The following is a 26447-nucleotide window of genomic DNA, read 5'->3' as shown; positions in this document are numbered from 1 at the left end:
TTGGACATTTATAAACTGGCAGGAGGAAGAACAAAAGGAAAGCAGTGATACTCATGGCAGGACCTGGGGTCGGGGGTGGGCAGGCTCACCTCTGGCATGGAGCTGACTTCGTGCACCTGGCCGATGAGCTTACAGTACGACTGAAAAAGCAGCAGCAGCTGGAAGTGTAGCTTATACAACCTCTGACACAGTTCCAGTTGCTAAAGAGAGAATTTGCATGGGAAGAAAGAGTTATTAAGGATCATTCTTGTATAGTAAGTGAAATCTTAGTGGAGATTAATGCACCTTTTTTTTTTTTTAAATCAAGGAACCATAACTAGTTGTTACCATTCTAAATAAAACAGAATAATAAATCCAATCAATGACTATCAGTGAGAAATTCACTGTGTAATATAGAATAAAACAGCTCCTGGAGGATGACTAATTAGAAAGAAGTAGTAGCTAGCTATAAAGGGACTTAGTGAACTGCCAAATTTCCATTATATTTGCCAATTAAATTACAGGTTTAATATCTACAAATTATAACTGCAGTCTTAATTTTTATAAGCTATACATCTTTGAACACAATTTCTTTTTATTAAAGGTATATTTAAAAGGCACAGCATTAAGTGGTTCTAGGTGTTAAATTTATAAATTCAGCAGACACTTGGGAGATTATTCCTTGTGACAACTCTGGCTGACATTTAGGGTGTAGGCACTCATCCTAAAGTCTGTGTAAACACAAGCGTCACGTGACTGTCTAAGGTGCTGCATCAGGTTTAATGATGATGCTTCTACTCAGTGCTCAACAAATTTGTTGAATTAAAGAGATATAAAAAGGGCCCGAAATGCTTACAAAAAGGAGAAATCATGAAAGCATGCAAAACTTTCTGTGGAAAGAACGTTAAAAAATATGCATACAAAATGGCCCTGGAACTCTATAGACACCTCTGGAATTGAAAATGTTTTCATTATACAGCTTTCATGTACTGTAAGGGAAGAATAAACCATGAGTAATTCCAACACCAATGATCATAGCACTCTTTGAGCTGTATCTACTCAATGGCCTCTAAACTTTGCCTGTCTTATCCCAAGAAAGGGTTAGCTCCTAGGTAGCAGATGGGATTCTGCTAGAGGAAAAGGACAGCCTTCACTAGATAGAATTTAATGGCTCAGCAGTCACCACTGAAAGTGGGTGAGATATGTGGCTTAAACCAAACACTTCACTGTTCAGTTTTCAAATGTGGTTAAGTAAGGATAAATAGGGCCTTTCTTTCACTAAAGGACTACAAAGAACTCAGTAAGAATTGAGAGCCACTGACGTGACTTAAAATTGTTCCCCCCAAATCAGTTTAAGGAGAGCCACTGACGTGACTTAAAATTGTTCCCCCCAAATCAGTTTAAGGAGAGAAATGACAAGAATTTAAATTTAGGTTTTTAGGAAGCATATTCCATTAATAGTATTATTAACATACTCTTGACCCTAATTTTAAAAGTGACTAAAGTTCATGCTAAGACCATGCTGGATGGAGTTTTCTTTCTCCTCTCTCCCTGGCCCTTAGGTGGAAAAAGCAATTCTACTTAGATTTATTTGATCTCTCAATGCTGGTAACCAGCCTAAGTGTAAAGAAGTAGCTACACTCGTTTGCTAACCCAAACTAGATGTTTGGTTGTTTTAGTAACACATTTTATGATAATTTAAACTTGCCTTTGTGGAAACCTTTTCAAAATCTGGTATAAAAGACAACTGCCAGAGACTCTCAGACAAAAAAAGTATTGTTTAAAAACAAAATGTTACCTTTCACAATTTAGGGTGAAACCTAGATATGAAAACTCTGACTTTTCTAAGTGTCAGATAATGGTAGTTATTTCTAAAAATATTCTAGTGATAACATGAGAGTTCATAGCAACATAGGTTTCTACTTTGGGAGGAAAGCAGCCCAGAATGCTAATAAACTACATGTCTCAGTCTACCAAATAAAAGAAAATGAAACAAAAAAGGGAAAACATGCTAAGAGATATAATAGTAACAGTAAAAATAAGATTGTTATGGGTCCATGCCTAAATGGACAAAGAGTAGGAAAGAAAGTTAACTTACTGCAAGAGATTCCATTTGCTACACAGCAAGCATGGCACAGGAAACAAAGGAAAGGAAAGAAAGTACAGGGTCAGTGTAATGCATGCAACAGAAAGCACGGCCCTCTTCTAAGAGCAGAACCGTCAGCCGTCAGCCGTGTTAGCATCGCTTGCCCCAACGTGATAAATGGTTGCAAATGTTGTACCCATTCAACATGCACAGCAGTCCAGTTAAAAACAAGCTCTAATGGGAAACATGTCATTGAAAAAACATAATTTGTGATCTTTTAGATTCTCTGATTAGTTAATTTAGACTTTGTCAGTCTTGGAGACCATAAGTGAAAACTTATATTGCTTGAAGATTTTAGTGTTGAAATATGAATAGTAACATAGTAAACATAGTAAAACTGTGAGGAGACCAACTGATTAATCTGAAAGAACTACAGCCCCAAACAAATTACACTATTGCTAGGTTAAGGCAGAGTCTTTAATATGTTTGGCTTCATATCTACTATGCTATGACTATCCAATTAGCATAGAATATAATTAACAATCTAAGTGGCATTTTCTTTAGAGTCAGGTTGCCTTCCACGTTGAGAATATTTTACAGGACTGCTAGATATTGTTATTTCAAAGGACTGAACATTGTCTTTATACTCCCAAACAAGTGTGAGATATGACAATTAATCTTGCATTTTAGTTTTTATAATTTTTTTCCCCAGTAGACAATTTCTAAAAGTAATCTAGAACTGATGTTAGTCTAGAATATTATAAATTTGTAACTGGGCCATGTTACAGATTACACAACCCGAGGTATTTACTATTTTCAAGAAAACTTTAACTGTGCTAGAAGTTTTTATAACCAAACCTTATGCACTGAAAAACAATGTCACACAAGAAAGGAGTACAGGGCCAGAGTTTTAAGTCTACATATACAGAGTTGCCACTGTGAAGACTTTTTAGAAAACGTCAAATCTGATTGAAACGTTTAGTATGAACCTTAGTACATAACTGCTTATACCATGGAATTTACTTTGCAGAAGCATGGAATGAAGCAAGTGCTGAGTAAATTACATGGTCTTATGTGAAGAAAACGGCTATCTTTTTTACTGTTTTCCAAAAGAATGTTGTAATCCCAGGTCATCAAGTCAGTTAAAGAAAAATCTTCTCTGTTCAGTGAAGGCAAATGAGCCTGGTACCGAGGAATTTCATTGTCAACGAATTCCTTCCACTCCACGCTCAGGGCACACACTTGTGTTTCTTGGGAGACGGACAGCTTGATGAACACCAGTTCTCAGTGTCCTTCTTACACTCTCCTTTCTAGGTAGGCTAGTCCAAGCTGCATTGATATTTATTACCCCAGAATCTTTTCCTAGGCCACAGGCTTGGATGTAGTTTGCATTTAGAGTTCCAAAAAGATAGTGAAAAAAGCCTTTCAAGGAAAATGTTAAAACTTCCCCCCCCCCAAATATTTTCCGATATCCAGGTTTTAAAAATAATCCCTTTAGAAGTCTTTATAGATATATCTATGTTTTGGTGATTCAAGATCCTTTTGAAAATGTGGGAATCTGTTTTATTTGGTCACAAGGATTTTCTTCAAGCCCAGTTCCTGTACTCCTGATATGACTTGATTTATATATAAATTGGATTTAGAGGTATGTTTTCTGAAAATGAGAAAAAAAAATGTCAAGAAGTCAAGACGTTAAGAATTGATCATAGACAAGGTAGCTTAAAAGCCTAGAATCATCTAGTTCTTATTCATTAACAGTACCATAGGAGGAGCTTCAAGATGGTGGAAGAGTAAGACGTGGAGATCACCTTCCAAATACATCAGAAATACATCTACACGTGGAACAACTCCTACAGAACACCTACTGAATGCTGGCAGAAGACCTCAGACCTCCCAAAAGGTAAGAAACCCCCCACGTACCTGGGTAGGGCAAAAGATAAAAGAATAAACAGAGACAAAAGAATAGGGACGGGACCTGCACCAGTGGGAGGGAGCTGTGAAGGAGGAAAGCTTTCCACACACTAGGAGCCCCTTTGCGGGTGGAGACTGCGGGTGGCGGAGGGGGGATGCTTCGCAGCCGCGGAGGAGAGCACAGCAACAGGGGTGCGGGGGGCAAAGCGGAGAGATTCCTGCACAGAGGATTGGTGCCGACCAGCACTCACCAGGCCGAGAGGCTCGCCGCCGGGGCGGGCAGGGCTGGGAGCTGAGGCTCGGGCTTTGGAGGTCAGATCGCAGGGAGAGGACTGGGGTTGGCTGTGTGAACACAGCCTGAAGGGGGCTAGTGCACCACGGCTAGCCGGGAGGGAGTCCGGGAAAAGTCTGGAACTGCCTAAGAGGCAAGAGACCATTGTTTCTGGTGCCTGAGGAGAGGGGATTCAGAGCGCCGCTTAAACGAGCTCCAGAGACGGGCATGAGCCGCGGCTATCAGCGTGGACCCCAGAGACGGGCATGAGACGCTAAGGCTGCTGCTGCCGCCACCAAGAAGCCTGTGTGCGAGCACAGGTCACTTTCCACACCTCCCTTCCGGGGAGCCTGTGCAGCCCGCCACTGCCAGGGTCCCAGGATCCAGGGAGAACTTCCCCGGGAAAACACACACCGGCCTCTGTCGCTGCAGGTTCGCCCCTCATCCATACCCCTCCCTCCCCCGGGGCTTAATGAGCCGGAGCCCCCGAATCAGCTGCTCCTTTAACCCCATCCTGTCCGAGCAAAGAACAGATGCCCTCAGGCAACCTACACGCAGAGGCGGGGCCAAATCCAAAGCTGAGCCCCTGGGAGCTGTGAGAACAAAGAAGAGAAAGAGAAATATCTCCCCGCAGCCTCAGGAGCAGCGTATTAAATCTCCACAATCAACTAGATGTACCTGCACCTGTGGAATACCTGAATACACAAAGACAAAGAATCAACCCAAATTGAGGAGGTGGACTTTGAGAGCAAGATATATTATTTTTTTACCTTTTTCTCTTTTCGTGAGTGTGTATGTGTACGCTTCTGTGTGTGATTTTGTCTGTATAGCTTTGCTTTTACCATTTCTCCTAGGGTTCTGCCTGTCCATATTATTTTCTTTATTACTTAAAAAATTTTTTTTCTTAACTATTTTTTATTTTAATAACTTTATTTTATTTTATTTTGCCTTCTTCCTTTCTTTTTCTCCCTTTTATTCTGAGCCATGTGGAGGACAGGCTCTTGGTGCTGCAGCCAGGAGTCAGGGCTGTGCCACTGAGGTGTGAGAGCCAAGTTCCAGACACTGGTCCACAAGAGACCTCCAAGCTCCATGTAATATCAAACAGAAAAAATCTCCCAGAGATCTCCATCTCAACGCCAAGACCCAGCTCCACTCAACGACCAGCAAGCTACAGTGCTGGACACACTATGCCAAACAACTAGCAAGACAGGAACACAACCCCACCCATTAGCACAGAGGCTGCCTAAAATCATAATACGGCCACAGACACCCCAAAACACACCACCAGACGTGGACCTGCCCACCAGAAATACAAGATCCAGCCTCATCCACCAGAACACAGGCACTAGTCCCCTCCACCAGGAAGCCTACACAACCCACTGAAACAACCTTAACCACTGGGGACAGACATCAAAAACAATGGGAACTACGAACTTGCAGCCTGCAAAAATGAGACCCCAAATACAGTAAGTTAAGCAAAATGTGAAGACAAACACACAGCAGATGAAGGAGCTAGGCAGAAGCCCACCAGACCTAACAAATGAAGAGGAAATAGGCGGTCTACCTGAAAACGAATTCAGAGTAATGATAGTAAAGATGATCCAAAATCTTGGAAACAGAATGGAGAAAATACAAGAAACGTTTAACAAGGACCTAGAAGAACTAAAGAGCAAACAAACAGTGATGAACAACACAATAAATGAAATTAAAAATTCTCTAGAAGGGATCAATAGCAGAATAACTGAGGCAGAAGAACGGATAAGGGACCTGGAAGATAAAATACTGGAAATAACTACTGCAGAGCAGAATAAAGAAAAAAGAATGAAAAGAATTGAGGACAGTCTCAGAGACGTTTGGGACAACATTAAACACACCAATATTTGAATTATAGGGGTCCCAGAAGAAGAAGAGAAAAAGAAAGGGACTGAGAAAATATTTGAAGAGATTATAGTTGAAAACTTGCCTAATATGGGAAAGGAAAGAGTTAATCAAGTCCAGGAAGCACAGGGAGTCCCACACAGGATAAATCCAAGGAGAAACACACCAAGACACATATTAATCAACCTATCAAAAAATAAATACAAAGAAAAAATATTAAAAGCAGCAAGGGAAAAACAACAAATAACATACAAGGGAATCCCCATAAGGTTAACAGCTTATCTTTCAGCAGAAACTCTGCAAGCCAGAAGGAACTAGCAGGACATATTTAAAGTGATGAAGGAGAAAAACCTACAACCAAGATCACTCTACCCAGCAAGGATCTCATTCAGATTTGATGGAGAAATTAAAACCTTTACAGGCAAGCAAAAGCTAAGAGAATTTATCACCACCAAACCAGCTTTACAACAAATGCTAAAGGAACTTTTCTAGGCAGGAAACACAAGATAAGGAAAAGACCTACAATAATAAACCCAAAACACTTAAGAAAATGGTAATAGGAACGTACATATAGATAATTACCTTAAATGTAAATGGAATAGATGCTCCCACCAGAAGACACAGACTGGCTGAATGGATACAAAAACAAGACCCATCTATATGCTGTCTACAAGAGACCCACTTCAGACCTAGGGACACATACAGACTGAAAGTGAGGGGATGGAAAAAGATATTCCATGCAAATGGAAATCGAAAGAAAGCTGGAGTAGCAATTCTCATATCAGACAAAATAGACTTTAAAATAAAGCCTATTATAAGAGACAAAGGACACTACATAATGATCAAGGGATCGATCCAAGAAGAAGATATAACAATTGTAAATATTTATGCACCCAGAATAGGAACACCTCAATACATAAGGCAAATACTAACAGCCATAAAAGGGGAAATCGACAGTAACACAATCATAGAAGGGGACTTTAACATGCCACTTTCACCAATGGACAGATCATCCAAAATGAAAATAAATAAGGAAATACAAGCTTTAAATGATACATTAAACAAGATGGACTTAATTGATATTTATAGGACATTCCATTCAAAAACAACAGAATCCACTTTCTTCTCAAGTGCTCATAGAACATTCTCCAGGATAGATCATATCCTGGGTCACAAATCAAGCCTTGGTAAATTTAAGAAAATTGAAATCGTATCAAGTATCTTTTCCGACCACAATGCTATGAGACTAGATATCAATTACAGGAAAAAATCTGAAAGAAATACAAACACATGGAGGTTAAACAACACACTACTTAATAACCAAGAGATCACTGAAGAAATCAAAAAATACTTAGAAACAAATGACAATGAAAACACAATGACCCAAAACCTATGGGATGCAGCAAAAGCAGTTCTAAGAGGGATGTTTATAGCAATACAGTCCTACCTTAGGAAACAAGAAACATCTCAAACAACCTAACCTTACACCTAAAGCAATTAGAGAAAGAACAAAAGAACCCCAAAGTTAGCAGAAGGAAAGAAATCATAAAGATCAGATCAGAAATAAATGAAAAAGAAATGTAGGAAACGACAGCAAAGATCAATAAAAGTAAAAGCTGGTTCTTTGAGAAGATAAACAAAATTGATAAACCATTAGCCAGACTTCTCAAGAAAAAGAGGGAGAGGACTCAAATCAGTAGAATTAGAAATGAAAAAGGAGAAGTAACAACTGACACTGCAGAAATACAAAGGATCATGAGAGATTACTACAAGCAACTCTATGCCAATAAAATGCACAACCTGGAAGAAATGGACAAATTCTTAGAAATGCATGACCTGCCGAGAATGAACTAGGAAGAAATAGAAAATATGAACATACCATCACAAGCACTGAAATTGAAACTGTGATTAAAAATCTTGCAACAAACAAAAGCCCAGGACCAGATGGCTTCACAAGGCAAATTCTATCAAATATTTAGAGAAGAGCTAACACCTATCCTTCTCAAACTCTTCCAAAATATAGCGGAGGGTGGAACACTCCCAAACTCATTCTACGAGGCCACCATCACCCTGATACCAAAACCAGACAAAGATGTCACAAAGAAAGAAAAGTGCAGGCCAGTATCACTGATGAACATAGATGCAAAAATCCTCAACAAAATACTAGTAGACAGAATCCAACAGCACATTAAAAGGATCATACAGCATGATCAAGTGTGGTTTATTCCAGGAAAGCAAGGATTCTTCAATATATGCAGATCAATCAACGTGATACACCATATTAACAAGTTGAAGGAGAAAAACCATATGATAAGCTCAACAGATGCAGAGAAAGCTTTCGACAAAAGTCAACACGCATTTATGATTAAAAGCCTCCCAGAAAGTAGGCATAGAGGGAACTTTCCTCAACATGATAAAGGCCATATATGACAAACCCACAGCCAACATCGTCCTCAACGGTGAAAAACTGAAACCATTTCCACTAAGATCAGGAACAAGACAAGGTTGCCCACTCTAACCACTACTATTCAATATTGTTTTGGAAGTTTTAGCCACAGCAATCAGACAAGAGGCAGAAATAAAGGAATCCAAATCAGAAAGAAGTAAAGCTGTCACTGTTTGCAGATGACATGATCCTCTACATAGAGAATCCTAATGATGCTACCAGAAAACTACTAGAGCTAATCAATGAGTTTGTTAAAGTAGCGGATACAAAATTAATGCCCAGAAATCTCTTGCATTCCTATACGGTAATGATGAAAAATCTGAAAGTGAAATTAAGAAAACACTCCCATTTACCATTGCAACAAAAAGAAAAAATATCTTGGAATAAACCTTCCTAAGGAGACAAAAGACCTGTATGCAGAAAATTATAAGACACTGATGAAAGAAATTAAAGATGATACAAACAGATGGAGAGATATACCATGTTCTTGGATTGGAAGAATCAACATTGTGAAAATGACTATACTACCCAAAGCAATCTACAGATTCAATACAATCCCTATCAAACTACCACTGGCATTTTTCACAGAACTAGAACAAAAAATTTCACTATTTGTATGGAAACACAAAAGACCCCAAATAGCCAAAGCAATCTTGAGAAAGAAAAACGGAGCTGGAGGAATCAGGCTCCCTGACTTCAGACTATACTGCAAAGCTATAGTAATCAAGACAGTATGGTACTGGCATAAAAACAGAAATATGGATCAATGGAACAGGATAGAAAGCCCAGAGATAAACCCACACACATATGGTCACCTTATCTTTGATAAAGTAGGCAAGAATATACAGTGGAGAAAACACAGCCTCTTCAATAAGTAGTGCTGGGAAAACTGGACAGCTACATGTAAAAGAATGAAATTAGAACATTCTCTAACACCACACACAAAAAAAACTCAAAATGGATTAAAGACCTAAATGTAAGGCCAGACACCATCAAACTCTTAGAGGAAAACATAGGCAGAACACTCTATGACATAAATCACAGCAAGATCCTTTTTGACCCACCTCCTAGAGAAATGGAAATAAAAACAAAAATAAACAAATGGGACCTAATGGAACTTCAAAGCTTTTGCACAGCAAAGCAAACCATAAACAAGACGAAAAGACAACCCTCAGAACGGGAGAAAATATTTGCAAATGAAGCAACTAACAAAGGATTAATCTCCAAAAGATACAAGCAATTCATGCAGCTCAATATCAGAAAAACAAACAACCCAATCCAAAAATGGGCAGAAGACCTAAATAGACATTCTTCCAAAGAAGATATAGATTGCCAACAAACACATGAAAGAATGCTCAACATCATTAATCGTTAGAGATATGCAAATCAAAACTACAATGACATCAGTCAGAATGGCCATCATCAAAAAATCTAGAAACAATAAATGCTGGAGAGGGTGTGGAGAAAAGGGAACCCTCTTGCACCATTGGGGGGAATGTAAATTGATACAGCCAGTATGGAGAACATTATGGAGATTCCTTAAAAAACTAAAAATAGAACTACCATACGACCCAGCAATCCCACTACTGGGCATATACCCTGAGAAAACCATATTTCAAAAAGAGTCATGTACCAAAATGTTCATTGCAGCTCTATTTACAATAGCCAGGACATGGAAGCAACCTAAGTGTCCATCAACAGATGAATGGATAAAGAAGATGTGGCACATATATATAATGGAATGTTACTCAGCCCTAAATAGGAACGAAACTGAGTTATTTGTAGTGAGGTGGATGGACCTAGAGACTATCATACAGAGTGAAGTAAGTCAGAAAGAGAAGAACAAATACCGTATGCTAACACATATATATGGAATCTAAAAAAGAAAAAAAAAAAGGGTCAGAAGAACCTAGGGGCAAGACGTGAATAAAGATGCAGACCTACTAGAGAATGGACTTGAGGCTACAGGGAGTGGGAAGGGTAAGCTGGGACAAAGTGATAGAGTGGTATAGACATATATACGCTACCAAACAAAATAGATAGCTAGTGGGAGGCAGCCGCATAGCACAGGGAGATCAGCTTGGTGCTTTGTGACCACCTAGAGGGGTGGGATAGGGAGGGTGGGAGGGAGACGCAAGTGGGAAGAGAGATGGGGACATATGTATATGTATAACTGATTCACTTTGTTATAAAGCAGAGGCTGACACACCATTTTAAAGCAATTATACTCCAATAAAGATGTTAAAAAAAAAAAAAAGCATAGCCACTCTTGTTTCTCTGTATTCTGCTCTGAAGCCAGTTCTTTGCTTATGATGTAGCCAGTTAGGTAAAAATCTGAGAGATTTTCGACATCAGAAGATAAGTCACAGTATACTATACTATATTAACTATAATTTTCATCATGCTTAATCTCTGAAAGTCACTGGTTTAAACTAAATTGGATAAAATTTAGAAAATCTAGCCAATTGTTGAAGCTTTCCTACTCAGTATTACATAGATGCATGCAATCTCCTAAGCAGGTGGGTACAATACATACTCACCTGGTGCTAAAATCACTTGGCTCTGGCACATTCATGACCATTGCATTATATTTGTTGAGTAGGTTTTGGACCTTGGTCATGAATATCTTTCAAAGATTTGAAAGATAAATACCTTTAAGCCTCTAATACAGATTACACACTCTGACGTATTTACTATTTTCAAGAAAACTTTCATTTCAGCAGACATTTCCTTACTCAGTCTAGAGAAGAGATTCCTTATAGCAAAGGACTGATTGACTGTATCCGAAGGATAATGTTTAATGGGTTACAGTTTAGCTGGAGAAACATCTCGTCTTGTTCAACATTTAGCTTTTTGCTCAATTTGTAGAAAAACAGAGGTTGCAGCCTTCTCTCATTCTTGGTTAGACAGGGATAGGAAATACACAGCTAAGAGGGGTACTGTCCAAGACGACTCTAAGATGGTCTGAATATAATAAGAAAATGTATTGCGGCTACATGTAAACTCTTGTACTTGAGTCCAAAGAGTCGAATGTTCAATTAGTGCTCAGAAATAGCTGTGGAATTAAGAGTGCGTCAACTAAAATCACTTATGGCAAATGAAGTGGCAACCTCTCTAGCTTCCCCAGGGCCAGCCCTGCAGAACCGGGGAGGTGAGCTGTGCTAACTCACCTTAGGGTCAAGGCCAATGCCACTGCCTGGAGAGCCCAGAGCTGAGATGCTTCACCGTGTCCTACGTTTCCGTGAACTTAAACTCCCCAGCAGCAGCCGCTCCAGGATGAATTCCGCGGGTGACAGGAGAGGTCACCGCAAACCACAATCCTTATATAGAGGTGCTGGCTTTAAGTCATGAAGAGACCTGTCTCGCTGGGTGTGTGCAGGCGGAGAAGACACAGCGTCTGCCAAGGAGCTGCCCTCACGACAGGCGCGACTCACACGCCCGCCTTGTTCTACATCTTATTTGCTGTGCACCGTGCCTCATTCTAGGAGAACGGGTATTGTAGTCACCAAGTAGCCTAAATTACTGACTAATCATACCTGTCTTAACAAAAGAAGCCTTCCCTCCAAAATACTTCCCATGTATTAGAAGCACTTTTCTCAGGAACACTGTTCTGTTGTTTTGTACACACGCTACAACGACTCCTCCAAGGCCCCCTCAGGGAGTGAGGCCAGCACACGGGCCCTAGCATCTTATATACGCAGAGACTGTTCTCACTGCGTCGAAGAGGAACACTCCTGTTTTTCTTGAAAGGCACAGTTCTATTTAGCTTTCACTTCCCCATTGTGGGGCCTTAGGTGCAAAGGCACATGTTTCTATTATAAAGACAAGAACATCCTGATGACTGGCACCTGGCTCTTGCCGGCAGGGTCGGGAACTCTGTGCACAGTGGACGGTGGAGAGCCGACCAGCCCAAGGTCGCTGCTGCCACTTTAGGAAGGCAGGCCTGGTGTTGCTACCTCTTTTTTCTCTTTTTTCAAGAGATGCCAGGAATGCTGTTTTGAGTGTACGTGTGAACAATTTTAAGTTTAAACTGTTGGGTCCAATTTAAATTGTACAAGCTGAATAAAACATGTCTGAATTGGTTACAGCTTACAGGCTACCAGTGTGTAACCTTTCCTCATTACCTTGATGTCTACAACTCCATGTTGAGAATAGAAGAAAAATCAGAAAATAAATATTCAGCATCCAACAAAGAGCTATATTCTGTTCCACAAACAATTCCACAGCAATTTCTCACTTACGTTACCAGTTAAGAATGACTAGAAATCAGCTGGTGGCAAAGACCAGACCGGTTGGGGTAGGGCTTGGGGTGGGAACACTTCACACGCCTATCTGTACTTGGTCACCATCTCTGGCCGACTGACATCTCTAACTGCTCAAGAGTTTGCTAGGTTTAGTAAGGTAAGTACTATTCCATAAAGTCCACGCTTCTCTGAAATAGAATACACACGTGGAATAAGTTTTGGCATGTTGACTTCGCAATTTATATCCAGACATAGATTCTTCAAGTTAAAGCTCACTTCCTGTCTCCCCCTTCCACTTGTCCCCATGCAAAGGGTGCTCAGAATAATTGGCAACTTCAGACTATTCCAGAAGATAGAGAATCTGACTTAAAAAAGAGAGTTGGAGTGAATCAATGGAGGGTAAGCAGTGCTCTGAGGTCAAACATCTGTTGGGTTTTGCTTTGGGATGGAAGCCAAATGATAGCTCTAATCAGAAAAATAATCTCTCTTCCAACTCTGGATATAAGATCAATATTGAGATGGACTGACACTGTCATTTCTCCTCAAGGCCCACCCTGGAAACGATTTCTCATCCTCTGAAGGATGCGCACTCTAACGGGCTTTTCTAGGTGTGACAATGTAATTACAAGGTGACCTCTCTGCCTAGACCCATCAGCAGCCCCCTAACTTGTCTTCCCAAATCCACTCTTGTCCACTTCCGTCCATTTCCACAGCAGAGTGGGCGAGCCCCACTCTGATCACACCCACCTCTTACAACTTTTAATTGCCCACCATTGCTGTTAAGATAAGCACCCAAAGCCCTGCACGGTCTGGCTTGTGCAGCTTCTTCAGACTCAGACTTTTCTCCCTGTCACTGTCTACACGCTCAGCCCCACAGGCTCTCGTCAGTCCTTGGAAAGGGGCAGGTTCCCTCCTGCCTCGGGGCCTTCGCACACCCACCCCCCTGCACTAGCTCAGAGCCGAGATCTTCACTTAGATGGTACCTTGTGGAGAAGCCATCCCAGACCTGCCCTCCTGGTAGGCCAGGTTCTCTTCTGTATTCTTTCATAGCTTTACTGTTCCTTCCTTTCCTTAAGGGCACTTGTCACGGTTTACACGTGTATGACTGTTGGTTAACGTCCATCTCCCTGAACAGATCAGAAGCTCCACCCGGAGCAGAATTCACTGTTGTACCCACCACGGGGGTCACGGGAGTAACTGCAGAATTGAATGATCTTAATCTGTTCACACTTTTCTGCCCAGTTTCCCTTACAATATGACGTACGTTTATAAGCCAGCTGGTCTGAGGTGTGTACTTAAAGCAATTCTAAATGAGGAAAAAAAAAGTCTGAGTGATTGCTGAAAGGTCAACAAAGACTTTCTTCATTGAAGGAACTAAGTGGTTCAGTGAAGAATTAATGAAATTTGGTTTTATATTCTGAATGAAGAATAGATTTATTAGGAAATGGTTAGTATAGTTAGTGTCGAGCAGAAAGGTTATTTTTAGACTTCTACTTTTCCAAAAAGAAGACCGCCCGTCCCAAATCCCATCAACACAGTCATGCTTGGTGCCAATGTCATTCTTTCTTACTCTAGAGGTGTCATGTGAATGTATGGGATGACTCATTCTGCCTCTTCCTTTTTCAAGTTCCACGCTTCTTGGGTAGATCAACACCAACACACAGTCAGAGCACAGAAAAGATAAACTCTAACAGGCTTTTATTACCTTTTCTTCTGAGTCCCCTGGTTGACAGGTAATTACTCCATCTCTTGATCCTCCTGCAAATGTTGCCTTACAGTTTGCAAGCCACTGTTGTCAGAAAGAGATACAGACGTAGGTAAATTCAGTGATGTCCTAAGAATGTTCTTACAATCAATTCTGTCAGGAAAAGTAGATTAAGCTTCTAATCACAGTAAAATAAAATTTTTATATAACGACTTTTGGAAAACTTTTTGGTTAAAGATTAATAATTTGAAATTAAAATATCTGCTTAGATGGGTTCAGTGGTGGTCATTTAAAAATTTCAACATTTATCATTTCAGTGTTGTGATGTATCACCCTGAAGAATGGTTTCACCAGACCATTCCAAATTTATGTATAGATTAAATTCACATATGGTTAGAAACCTTTCATACGACTGAGGTTAGGAGACAGGTCCAACACTTCCTCGCAGGCTGGGTCATCCTGGACAATGCATCCTGACTCATGGAACACCTTCTCCTCTGTTATTTTGAGGTGGCTTCTGGGAGGCAGGTCTATTTCACTGTAAGAAAGGCTATTATAGTAATAGCCCAGCTATTTAAAGATTGTGCCAGTCTTAAGTATCTGGAATAGTAACTAGTATAGATGTGAAAGGAACCTTTGGGCAGAAAACAATAAGCACTGAAGAACGGAAACTCACACTTGACATCAAAAGACTGGCTCGTTCACCAACCAGAATGAAAGGATTACTTTTATTAACTGATGACTGAGAAGCTGGAAATCAATGACAGCGAAAGAGCCACAGAAATAGAAGACAAAGGGAATTGTTGCAGTAGAATGTCAGAACTCTCTTTGACAGGTCATGAGATAAGAACAACAAGAAACAAAAACCCAGTAACTTTAGAATGAATATCTTCTATGTATGATGCACTTGTGCTGGGCAGTTTACATATATTATTTCTATTTTAAAGGCAATATCGTGTTGTGGTTACGAGCATGGACCTTTGAATCCCACAGACCTGGGTTTCAATACCGCTATGCTACCTCCTAGCTAATGAGAATAATAATAGCAACTCCCAGGGTAGTTGTAAGCATTACATGATTTAAGTTAAGAGATGTAACTTATCAGGTTGTTGGATACATAGAAAGGACTCAGGAAATGACAACTGCTATGACTGTTATAATCGTTATGTTCTTACAACAGTTCTGCAAATTACTATTATCACTGTCTTATAGATGATGAATCTGAGATGAGAGGAGGTAACTTACCCAAGGTCACTAACCCTTAAGTAACTGAGCTGCAATTTGAACTCAAGTCCATCTGACTTAAAAATCCATGCTCTTTTTACAGTGACTGGTATATGATAGGAAGTGCTCCATGGAAATTACACATGGAAGTTGTTGGAAATCAGGGGGTTTGCATGGATGGTTTCTGAATCACTTCTGGCTCTAACATTTTACAAATTACATCTTTGAAGGAAGAAAAAAGTAAAGAGCAGGAGCCGAGGCCAAGAGAAACCACGGAGGCGGAGAAGCAGCTACCGAGAGTGGTTAAAAGGAGAAGAGAGGGGCTTCCCTGGCGGCGCAGTGGTTGAGAGTCCGCCTGCCGATGCAGGGGACACGGGTTCGTGCCCCGGTCCGGGAAGATCCCACATGCTGCGGAGCGGCTGGGCCCGTGAGCCATGGCCGCTGAGCCTGCACTTCCGGAGCCTGTGCTCCACAACGGGAGAGGCCACAGCAGTGAGAGGCCCGCGTACCGCAAAAAAAAAAAAAAGGAGAAGAGAGATGAGATCCGTCTCAACCAGTTTTGGGTGAGGCGAACACTGGAAGGAAGTAATTAACAATTTTAAATTTCTGAGAAAAGAAAAGTTATAATGTTGATAAACTGACATATTAAGCAGATACCCACTTTCCCCAATTTCTTGGTAGGGAAATTATAGGGCTAAAATCGAAAGCTGAAAAATTTCTCTTTTGTAGGTATAATTTTTATATAATCCATAGTACTGACAGTTCTGCCACCATTAAGCTGGAACTGTAGCTTAAGAATAGATGAAATCTGTCTTCTCCCAAAAGAGCCTCTCTTGGGTAAATCACATCGCCTCCCAAGAGCTCACAGTGGTTGGGTTCATTTGGTTTTAACTAAATGTATATGCACAGAAACATAAAAGCTTACTGAGAGGGTGGCCTCTTTTCTGTTGTTGTAGGTGTCCAAATATTCTTGCAGTTCCAACACACTGAACTTGAGCTTGTCCAAAAGTCCACAAGAAAGGAGCTAAAGACAGCAAAATAATTTGTATTAAAACAACTTCCAGAGAGACACCTAGACAGAGGCATGGCTATGCAGAGAGAAAAGAGAAGTATATTTAGATGTAAAGTGTGGGGCGGGGGGGTTGGTAGCATCCATTTTAATAAGCTGTGCAGTTTGTAATTTAGCTCCACTATCAGCGGCAATTGCATTGGATACTGCTAATCAAAATCTCCTGTGAAAATATCCATCTTCCCCATATCAGTATAGACGGACAAATCTTAACAAGTATTCCACAGAAGCCCACATTAAGATACAGCACCATTTTATGCATGGATTCTAGTGTCTTCATCCAGTAATACTCCAAGCAATGTGAAGACAGACCGCCAAATAGGTTTTCAAACTGATTTTGTATTTAATCTGTACTTTAAATCATTAGTATTACATTTATAAAGTCACGATTCAGCAGTCAGCCAGGGACTGTTTTAATCATCCTTTAAACCAGCGGTCCCCAACCTTTTAGGCACCAGGGACCGGTTTCGTGGAAGACGATTTTTCCGCAGATGGGGTGGGGTGGGTGGGGGAGGGGTGGTCCAGGCAGTAATGTGAGCCGTGGGGAGCGGCAGATGGAGCTTCGCTCACCCGCCCGCCCACCCGCCGCCTACCTCGACTCTATGGCCTGGTTCCTAACAGGCTGTGGACTGGCACCGGTCCACGGCCTGGGGGTTGGGGACTCCTGCTTTTAAACTCATCATTTGCAGTTCGGCTGGACGAATCCATCCAGAGGGCATTTAGTCTCTTGGAAGTAGGGAAAGTGGTAGCATCGTTGCCTCTGGGGACCCATCTGCCTAGCCAACCTGGCATCGTGGGGACTGGCTAGGTCTGCTCTGGGGGGCTAGCTCACCATATTCTCAGCCTTCAAAGTCAAGAGTCATCGGAGAGAAGCGACAAGGCCGCGAAGGGAGCACAGAGGGGGTCCTCCTCCTGATTCCCTGCAGTGACTGCCCTGGCTTGGGCTGGCCATGCAGAGTCATTCCTGTGCCGGCCCAGGCTTCTGGGACTCATAGAACAACAGAGCGCTGCTCGCAAACACTAAGAGTGTCTTTCAAACAAACCACAACACACGTGTGCTTCCCTGAAGTTCCATACCATCAGCTGGGCAGGCCATTTGCCGCGGGAGCAGGCCTGAGATACTCACGGTCTCGGCGTCCACGAAAAGCGTGGGGCACTCGGAGCAGGAGGTGAGCATCTGGGAAGAGCTGACGAACTTGGATCCGATGCCCCGGAGGTTGTCTCCAAGGTAACTGGCCGCATCACAGGTTAGGAAGCAGAATCTTTTCTGAATATTCTGAAAGGCAACATAATTACTATTTGTAAACGGCCACGTTTTAACTTTTGTACTAGAAAAAACTATTTTCTAATCTTCATAAAGCTATCAAATGAGCACAGGTCCTCCATGTAGTGGCGGGGGGGTGACAGGGGCAGAGTGAATGTCTTAAGTCAAGTGAGTAATCACCCAGTGTGAACAAAGTTTCTTCCTAAAATGTCATTTCCCAATGCGTGGGAGCTCATAGAATCTTTTAAATAAATGCTGCTTTTGCTTTTTGCTGACTGTCAGCGCCGGTTGGCAGCCTGAGTCTGCCTAGCGTGTTTGTCAGATGAGTGAGAATTTCTGAGATTATTTCAATGTGGGTGAGAAGAAAAAGGTCATGAGATATAATCTGTTTCCCAAGATCACAGCTCCCTGAGATAGAGCAGTAAAATGGGCCATAAAGCCTCTGACGAATGAAAGAGTAAATTCATGGGACCTGTCTCCCTGTGAGAGCACCTCTGATTAGGAGTCTGTAACTGTCCGATAGCTTTGCACACATCAACTCATCAATCCTCACAACCAAGTGAAGGAACTGAGGTTAAGAGAGGTTAAAGGACTCAAGGTCATGCAACTAGTAAGTGAAAGAGTAAGGATGAGCTTGACGTCTAAGTTCATATCCCTTCCATTAACCTATAATGCTTCCTAAATGTTACTATTCCCCCTACACTGCCTGAAGAAAAACCATAATTGGGAAGAATCTGACTCACTGGGCCTGTGTCAGTGCCAAAATGAGAACATTTTTAGCCCCAACTTCCAACACACAACATCTTTAACAAAGGAACAAAATATTTAACCAAAAAATAATTCTGGTTGTAGGCACTGGCTTTCCCCCAAGAGATGTCGTACCTTTTGAGTTGGAGAATCTAAGCCACGAGAAATCCTCTCTGCCCTGTTATGGGGAAATTAGCAGGTCCCCAAAACAGCAGCAGGCTCTTGGTTCCTTACAAGTTATACTAGAAAAATGCCTACCATGTTGCATATTGTTTATTTTTTATTTAATACCTCTGAGAATCTTGTTATAACACATAACATACGTATGCCTTTATGGTGTTTTTAGTTTTATGTGCAATTAAAAAATAACTTGACAGAATGTTGCTGCTGAAAGGAACAGGAAATGCCACGTGTCACCAGCTAGTGGAGTGGCAGAGCCGGGAGTAGGATCCAGGTCCTGCAAATAGTTTGGTTTCTTTCCATCTTACTTAAGGATATGGTGAGATCTGGGCTCATTTTTGTATTAAAAAATTTTTTTTGGCCGTTCTGAGCAGCTTGCAGGATCTTAATTCCCTGACCAGGGATCGAACCTGTGCCCCCTGCAGTGGCAGCGTGGAGTCCTAACCACTGGACCACCAGGGAAGTCCCTGGGTTTGTTTTTTATTGTACTGAGAAGCTAGATCTTTCAGGGAACTTCAGAGCCACATATGACTTCCATATAAAAATATCATATAATTTGGTGACACTGTGTGATCAAATGACAATATTCTAACACAGGAGCAGCAGGAAGGAAATACACTGACTGAGACACTTGGAAAGCCACCCATGCTGGACCTTTAGAAACCATTTCCTTGTTTTTAAAACCAAATTATTTTTGCAATTACCTGCTCTCTACCCCGTCCAAAATCCAACCAAATACAGGGAAACGTGGTGTCCAGACTCACAGGAAAAATGTTAGAAAACAGTAAACAGCCATGGTGAGGACATGACGAAAGATTAACAGACTGCATGTCTGAAATGTGTTTCATTTCCAGCATATTGGATTAATACCGATTTTGCTACCTGTGTTGCTCTCAATCACAGAGCATTTGATGGTAGCTGAGAAAGTTCTTAAAGCTAAATGTAATATTAAAAACTGAAATAGGAGGTACACATTCGTATTATTATTATTGTGGATAAGCTCCTTAGAAATTGGTCCAATACGCTGATGAAAAAAATCCAAACCCCAATGTACCTCCCAGGGCCCAACCCCACGTCCCAGCTCACATGACAGTCTATTGCCGTACTGGCATTAAGTCAGAAACTGTACGTTTAAGATTTACATTAAAAAGGTTTTTTTTCCCCATTCATTCTTTCTGCATTTACTGAGCAGCTACTGTGTGTGAGCCACTGTGTGCCAGCTGCTGGAGAATCAAAGCAAGACACCATTACCTGCCCTTTCCCGGGAGACAGACACCTAAACAAGTGTGACAAGTATAACAGAAACAACTACAATTGGCTCGGGATCCCAAGTGTGTGTGGGGGCCAGGCAGAAAGAGGTAAAGGAAGGCGTCATTCACTGAAGTGACAGCCGATCAGGGATTTGCATGTCATTGGGAGCACAGCTGTGGGAAAAGAGGGGATGACAGTTGTCGGCAGAGGGAAAAGTACTGCTCAGGACTATAAAATTGAGCAGGAAGGGTCTAGCAACTGTAATAAGAAAAAATTACTACAACAGGCAAACTTAAATATACATTATTAACCATTATTTACAAATTGACTTTAGAACAATATAATAAATTACTTTGCTCCTGAATCCTTAACAATTAAATTTACCTCAAATGGTAGCTTGTGGATAGTAGTTGTTGTTCTAAAATTTCCGTCTGGCTTCATGTTAGGGTGTTTCTGGATTCTCATCTTTCAGCAGCCCATTGTTTTCTGTCTTAAGGCTAACAGTCCCTCCAGCCCCCAGTGCATCTCAGACACCACCTTAGTTTTTGTCCATTCAGTTTTCTAACAGGTCTCACGAAAAGTAAATTGAAAACCTTGAGAGACAGCAGCATGAATAACACTCAGAATACTGAGAAACTAGCTCTGAGTACTACTGGTATATACTTCTCCTAAATGGAAGGGCCTCCAGGCTCAAAAACCAAGTTGACTTTTATGTTAACTAAATTATGGCTTCCTGAATTTGAAATCATTTAAAGCAGATGATCCCAGTTTTTTCATTTTCCACTTTTTATGTAATTCCTCATTTCTCTGCCTTTCCCATGGCTCTTCCTGAAGGAGATCAGAGGGCTCCATCCCTCAGTCCAACTACGTTACCTTGCCTCTCTCGTGATATACTCAGCAGAACTCAACCTCTAGAAAAGTTTCACTGGCTGGCACGTTGAAGGACTTCATGGTGGGGAAAGATAAAAGACAAGGAAAGGGCTTCCCTGGTGGCGCAGTGGTTGAGAGTCCGCCTGCCAATGCAGGGGACACGGGTTCGTGCCCCGGTCTGGGAGGATCCCACATGCCGCGGAGCGGCTGGGCCCGTGAGCCATGGCCGCTGAGCCTGCGCGTCCGGAGCCTGTGCTCCGCAATGGGAGAGGCCACAACAGTGAGAGGCCCGCGTACCGCAAAAAAAAAAAAAAAAATAATAATAATAATAAAAAAAAAAGACAAGGAAAAACACAGTGAATTAAAAAGACAGAGGAGAGGTCTAAGCGGAAAGAAGAGATGGAGGCTGGGCTTGGCAGAAGGTGCCACCCTGTGGTCCTGAAGACCTGGCTGCCTGCCTGGGACTGATGATGCCAGTGAAAACCAGAGTGGGGGAGCGAGGGGCACAGCACGGCGGCCTGAATCCCTGAGCGCAGCGTGTCCACAGTGCCAGCCTGAGAAGGCTGAGTAGATGAAGGTTGAGGAGAAGAAAGGATGAAGTCAGAGGAGACTGAAGGATGTCAGGAGGACAAAGTAGTATAAACCCTGCACTTAACCCCTTCAGTTGGAGGCCGGCTGGCTCCCCGGAGACTGAAGCCCCTGCGCGTCTGTGGCCCCCTCCGCGGGCGCCGTACCTTGAACAAGGAGGAGAACACGTGGAACGTGTACACAGCGCAGGAGCCGTCCGAGTCGCACAGCAGCTGGTTGACATGACTGCGCCACGCCTCCTCCGCGTCGTCACAGGCCGCGGGCTGAAACGCAGCGAGGATGGCCGAGAAGAAGGGCGAGGGGGGCGGCGAGACTCCCCTCTCCCCTTCTCCAAAGCTGGAACGAAGGCAAACGGCAGCGTCAGGAAGTGGCGTCCTCCCCTCCTTTGCCAGCCTGTGTTAGTTCTCACCCCGAGGCACCCATTCTGCCCACTCCTCCCGCTCGGGTCGCTTTGGGAGCCTGGCTCCCATTCAGAGGTCTCTCCAAGATTCTTTTCTGACTCTAGAAAAGAGAATTTTCACCTGTAGAATTCTGGTATTCCTCCCACTCGGATTTCCTTTACAGATTCGGTGCCTCTTTTAGCCTTCAGTAACTGCCCCCCACTTTCCTGGACAGCCTTTCCCCGCACACAGGATACATTCATTCCTGTGCTGTGGCCCATTGCAGTCCTCTTCATTTTTCAATACAATAAGTGATAAGTAAATTTCTGAATCTTTTCACTTTTCGTTTGTGGAGGGACAGTATTAGTGGGTGCAGATACATAAATGCCCAGAAGAAAAGGGCAGAGAGAGGAAAGGAAATGAAAAAAGAGAAATGCAGGGGGAGACAGAGAGGAACGAAGAAAGGAGAGAAGAATGAACGAACTGTGAAAAGTCAAAGTTCTTCTCTAGGTATCACCGTAAGCTGTTTCTCTGATGGACGGATATGGGTCACCATAACAGAAGGCCTCTGTCCAGCCACATCAGAAGCTTTTACTTCATTCTTATTTTCACCGTTCAGAGGAGTGATTTTAGGATTCTTTCTTCTCCTAAAGTAAATCTGTAGCATTATTATTTGTGATTTATTCTAGATGCCACATTAGTGGGGTTTTTAAAAATCTATCCTCTCTATATTTTTTCCTATTTGTATTCTGACTAGATCTCACTTGTCTCAGAAATGTCAGCCACGAGGCTGAAAGCCACCCACTTAAAAAAAGAGTAGGTATTTGGCTCAGAAGGGGCCTCTTGTTCTGGTCTTTTAACTCAAAATGAAAAGAACTCCCTATTTCCAAGCCTTGCCAAGCTTGCCTATTTTCAAAGCTTACAAGGCCTGGACCATGTCCCCAGGCTCCCCTCTGGCTTTTTACGTTACTCCAGGGCTTTATGGGTTCTGCATAGGCCCTGCTCTGGGGTTGGAGGATTCCCACCCGCCAAGAGCCCTCCAAGTTATATGTCCGCTTGGACTCCTTTGTTAGGAAGTCCCAGCAGCACAAGCCTGACATTTAGCTGGAGTGAGAGTGAAGCCAGCACGATGTGCCCTGTACACTCTTCACCTGGCAAGAGTAAACTGGTCCAGCGCTCGACTGCCTTTTTCTTCTGCCTCGGTCATATCCAGGCTGAAGCTATCGCTGCATTCGAACGTTGCCGGGAGCTCGTTGATGGAGCTGGAAAGATCATCCTCGTGCACGGTGGTGTCCTCCGCCTCCTGGGCAGCGCTGACCTGGGAACATAAAAAGAGAAAAGGATCCCCCCAATATGTAAGACTATCCATAGGAAAATCTGCAATCCTGAGAGTAATAGAAATTGGGGGCATTTGTCTTCTAGCTACGGTAGAGTCAATTTCTATAACTGAGCTCAAGAATTCTCTGAAGTACTGTTCTTTATCTTCTTTTCAGTCTTTTCCGGGAGAGTTCGCAAAGAGGCTCTCAGTAGATTACCATATTTGACCCACGCTTATGAAGTATAAAATGCTAAACTTGGAAGAGACCGTAGAGACCCCCTGGTCCAATCTCCATATTTTATAGACGAGGAAACAGCTGCTCCACGTGGGAAAAGGACGTGCCTAATATCAGGTATATAATCAGAGCCAGAGCTGGGACTAGAGACACCATCTCTGATTCAGAACTCTTTTCATTGTACAACCCCAGTCTTCTAAAGCAAGTTATCTGGAGTTAACTCTCCAATATATTATATAATATGTCCAATATTACCTATGGAAACTAGAATTTAGAATTGTCAGTGCCTGGCATAATAAAGGCTCCAGAAGTGTCTGCGGTGCTCACAAGTGATCCAGAGTTATTCACCAAGCCTGCCACGTTGACAGGCCTTTCCATGCTGAAAATCCTCCGAGATCCATATACACATATGCTTTACTCTTGGGAATATCCCTTGAAGATAATAGATATGAGAGGCTGCTCTCACGTTCCTATAAAATGTAGAATGATCTGCGAGATGAAAGGGCTCTAGGGCAGGCAGAGCTGGGATCACCGAGGGGCAGGAAAAAGACGTAGCAAGTCAAATGGAAAAAGAGGCTGGGCTTGAACCTGGGCCAGGGGGAATCATCTGGAGAACTGATTGTTCTTTGGGAGAGGAAGGAAGGCAACTGGATCACAGAGCAGAAGAGGAGAGGAAGAAATCACACATACGTGGTTCAGTGAGTCATTTTCTTAAAACAAAAACAAAATCAAGGCGAAATAGATGTATATATGAATTAGAGAGTTATCGTGGGCTGACATCTGGCTGCCCATTTAGTATTTCGGGTCTAGGATTAAATAGGGAAATTAGAAATGTTTACAGATATGTTAGAGAAATAGGTTATCTCATGTCTTTGAAGGAATTGCTCATAAATACTGTGTTTCAGAGGCGTATCCATATCTGCTGCTGCTTGCTTTTTATTTATTTTATTTTTATTTTTTTATCTTTAAAACATTTACTATTGCCATTAAAAAATATTTAGTTTCTGTCCAGTTAGAATTTCATTAATGGTCCACTTCATATAATTTTTGTTGTTGTTAAAAACTCATTTATCCTTTACCCCAAATTATGAATGTAAACAGTAACTGTCTAGGTTGATAGCCATGCAGTTAACCAGCTTAATTTTGGCCAGAAGATTCACTGCTTTCTTGTGTCTGATGAGTGGGCAGAGCACTATATTTTATTTTATTATTTATTTATTTTTAAATTAATTTTTATTGGAGTATAGTTGATTTACATCTTCCTGCTTTTTAAAACTAGAGTGGTTCCAACGAGACTGCTGACTGGCCTGGGTTATTAGTGTATATAGACTTAATCTATTAGGGGTGGGCTGAGTTCTTATAAAAATATTTTCTATTTTCTCTTTCTGACATCACAGATACATCAAACATTGCAGAAGCCCAGCTGATGTGAAAAACAGATATAGCTTTTCAGAAATTAGACTCAGCCTTTCCTTGACAGAATCCTTGATAGATTTCTGTGTGAGTCCATGAAAATATTACTCCTTAGGCAATGCTTTGTATAAGGAATTATATAACTTAGCATTCAAAATAGAAAAGTTGAGACAATGACTATTGCAAGACTGAGAAATAATAAATGCTAATAACTTCACATTTATTTTGTGATGTCCTTTCCATGAAGTTTAATCTCAGACAGTTTTCTTTCTGGCCCCTTTTTTGGCTAAAAAAGGACTCTGCTAATTCTAAGAATCCTAAGCATAGTCCTTTTGCAATGGGGAAGTCTTAGAAATAATTAGTTTTTAAGCTTCAATATTTTTAGGTGATTGCAGTTTCATTGGTTGCCCTTGGTTTAAAGTAGATTAGATTTTGCTAGATCACAGACATACTTTTTAGCACACTGTAAAAGAATACAGAATAGCCAGTATTATATTTTTCTAGTAGAAGCATCAGAAAGAATATACTTTTGTAAATTTTTTTCTATTTCATTTTCTCCTTAAACTTATACCACCATAACCAAACTAAAGATAAAGAAAACTTTATCCTAACAGCAATAGGTTATTTTGGTATTTCTAATGTAAGAAAATAAAATTCTGTACTAATGGGCATTTATGTGGGCACATATGTGAACACAGTGTGGGAGTTGATAGTTTTATGGACAAGGTCATTTATGGAAATATTGATAAAATAAACCTTAAATGAAATACACATTTTTAGATTTTTTTTTTTTAAAGCTGACCTTTTAAATCAGGAAATTGTATCCATTTACTTACTTTTCTCCTCAGAGAGCCTGGCTAGGACAGTTTTGTGCATAATACTGTGATTGATATTGAAAATTCTGATAGTCAGCCAAAGGCGAGAACAGAATCAATGTACAGATTGTAAAATTGGTTCCCACATAGGAAAAAATTTCTCCCCGATACAGGCATACACCCACACCTCACTTAGCAGATTGTTTTATAAAAGTCATGACAAAGAACAGCAGTTTCCCAGTCTCAGCAATCTCCGACATATACCAATTTGTTTTGCCATTAATCAAATGGCAAAACACGACCAGTGTTTGTGCTCTATGGAAAATGCAAAATGTTTCATTTTAAAAGGACCTCAAATCAAATCTCCTTCAACCAACAGCAAGATGGCCACTCAGATCTGTGAGAATAAAGCAACTTCAAAACCTAGGTTTAGGGGCACAAACTCAACTACTTCAAAAAAGAAAGAAAGAAGATAAAGATAGTCCCTCCACTTATAACCTGCTAAGAATGCTCAGAAAATTGGAAGTACATTTTTTTTTTAAAGAAAACGACAATCAACGATTGCCAAAATCC

The 26447-nt window shown here is 41.5% G+C and overlaps 1 protein-coding gene across 2 annotated transcripts in view; it reads right to left on the bottom strand.

The window, feature by feature from the left end:
* Nucleotides 1-26447, bottom strand: part of FRY (FRY microtubule binding protein) — a 328357-nt gene that overhangs the window by 5635 nt on the left and 296275 nt on the right. Inside the window, exons 54-60 of one of the 2 annotated variants that reach the window (XM_059995989.1) lie at nucleotides 23245-23411; nucleotides 21860-22049; nucleotides 17940-18089; nucleotides 16670-16768; nucleotides 14521-14604; nucleotides 2078-2095; nucleotides 90-200 (exon numbers count right to left, since the gene is read on the bottom strand). In XM_059995989.1, coding sequence (XP_059851972.1) covers nucleotides 90-200; nucleotides 2078-2095; nucleotides 14521-14604; nucleotides 16670-16768; nucleotides 17940-18089; nucleotides 21860-22049; nucleotides 23245-23411 — 819 coding nt within the window. The remainder of the gene's footprint in view (nucleotides 1-89; nucleotides 201-2077; nucleotides 2096-14520; nucleotides 14605-16669; nucleotides 16769-17939; nucleotides 18090-21859; nucleotides 22050-23244; nucleotides 23412-26447) is intronic. The other variant, XM_059995991.1, reaches the window with a different exon arrangement.

The sequence above is a fragment of the Delphinus delphis genome, chromosome 18, assembly GCF_949987515.2.
Source record: "Delphinus delphis chromosome 18, mDelDel1.2, whole genome shotgun sequence".
Taxonomy (NCBI): Eukaryota; Metazoa; Chordata; class Mammalia; order Artiodactyla; family Delphinidae; genus Delphinus; species Delphinus delphis.
Note: the sequence above shows the minus strand (reverse complement) of the source record. Positions and strands in the feature narration are given on the sequence as shown.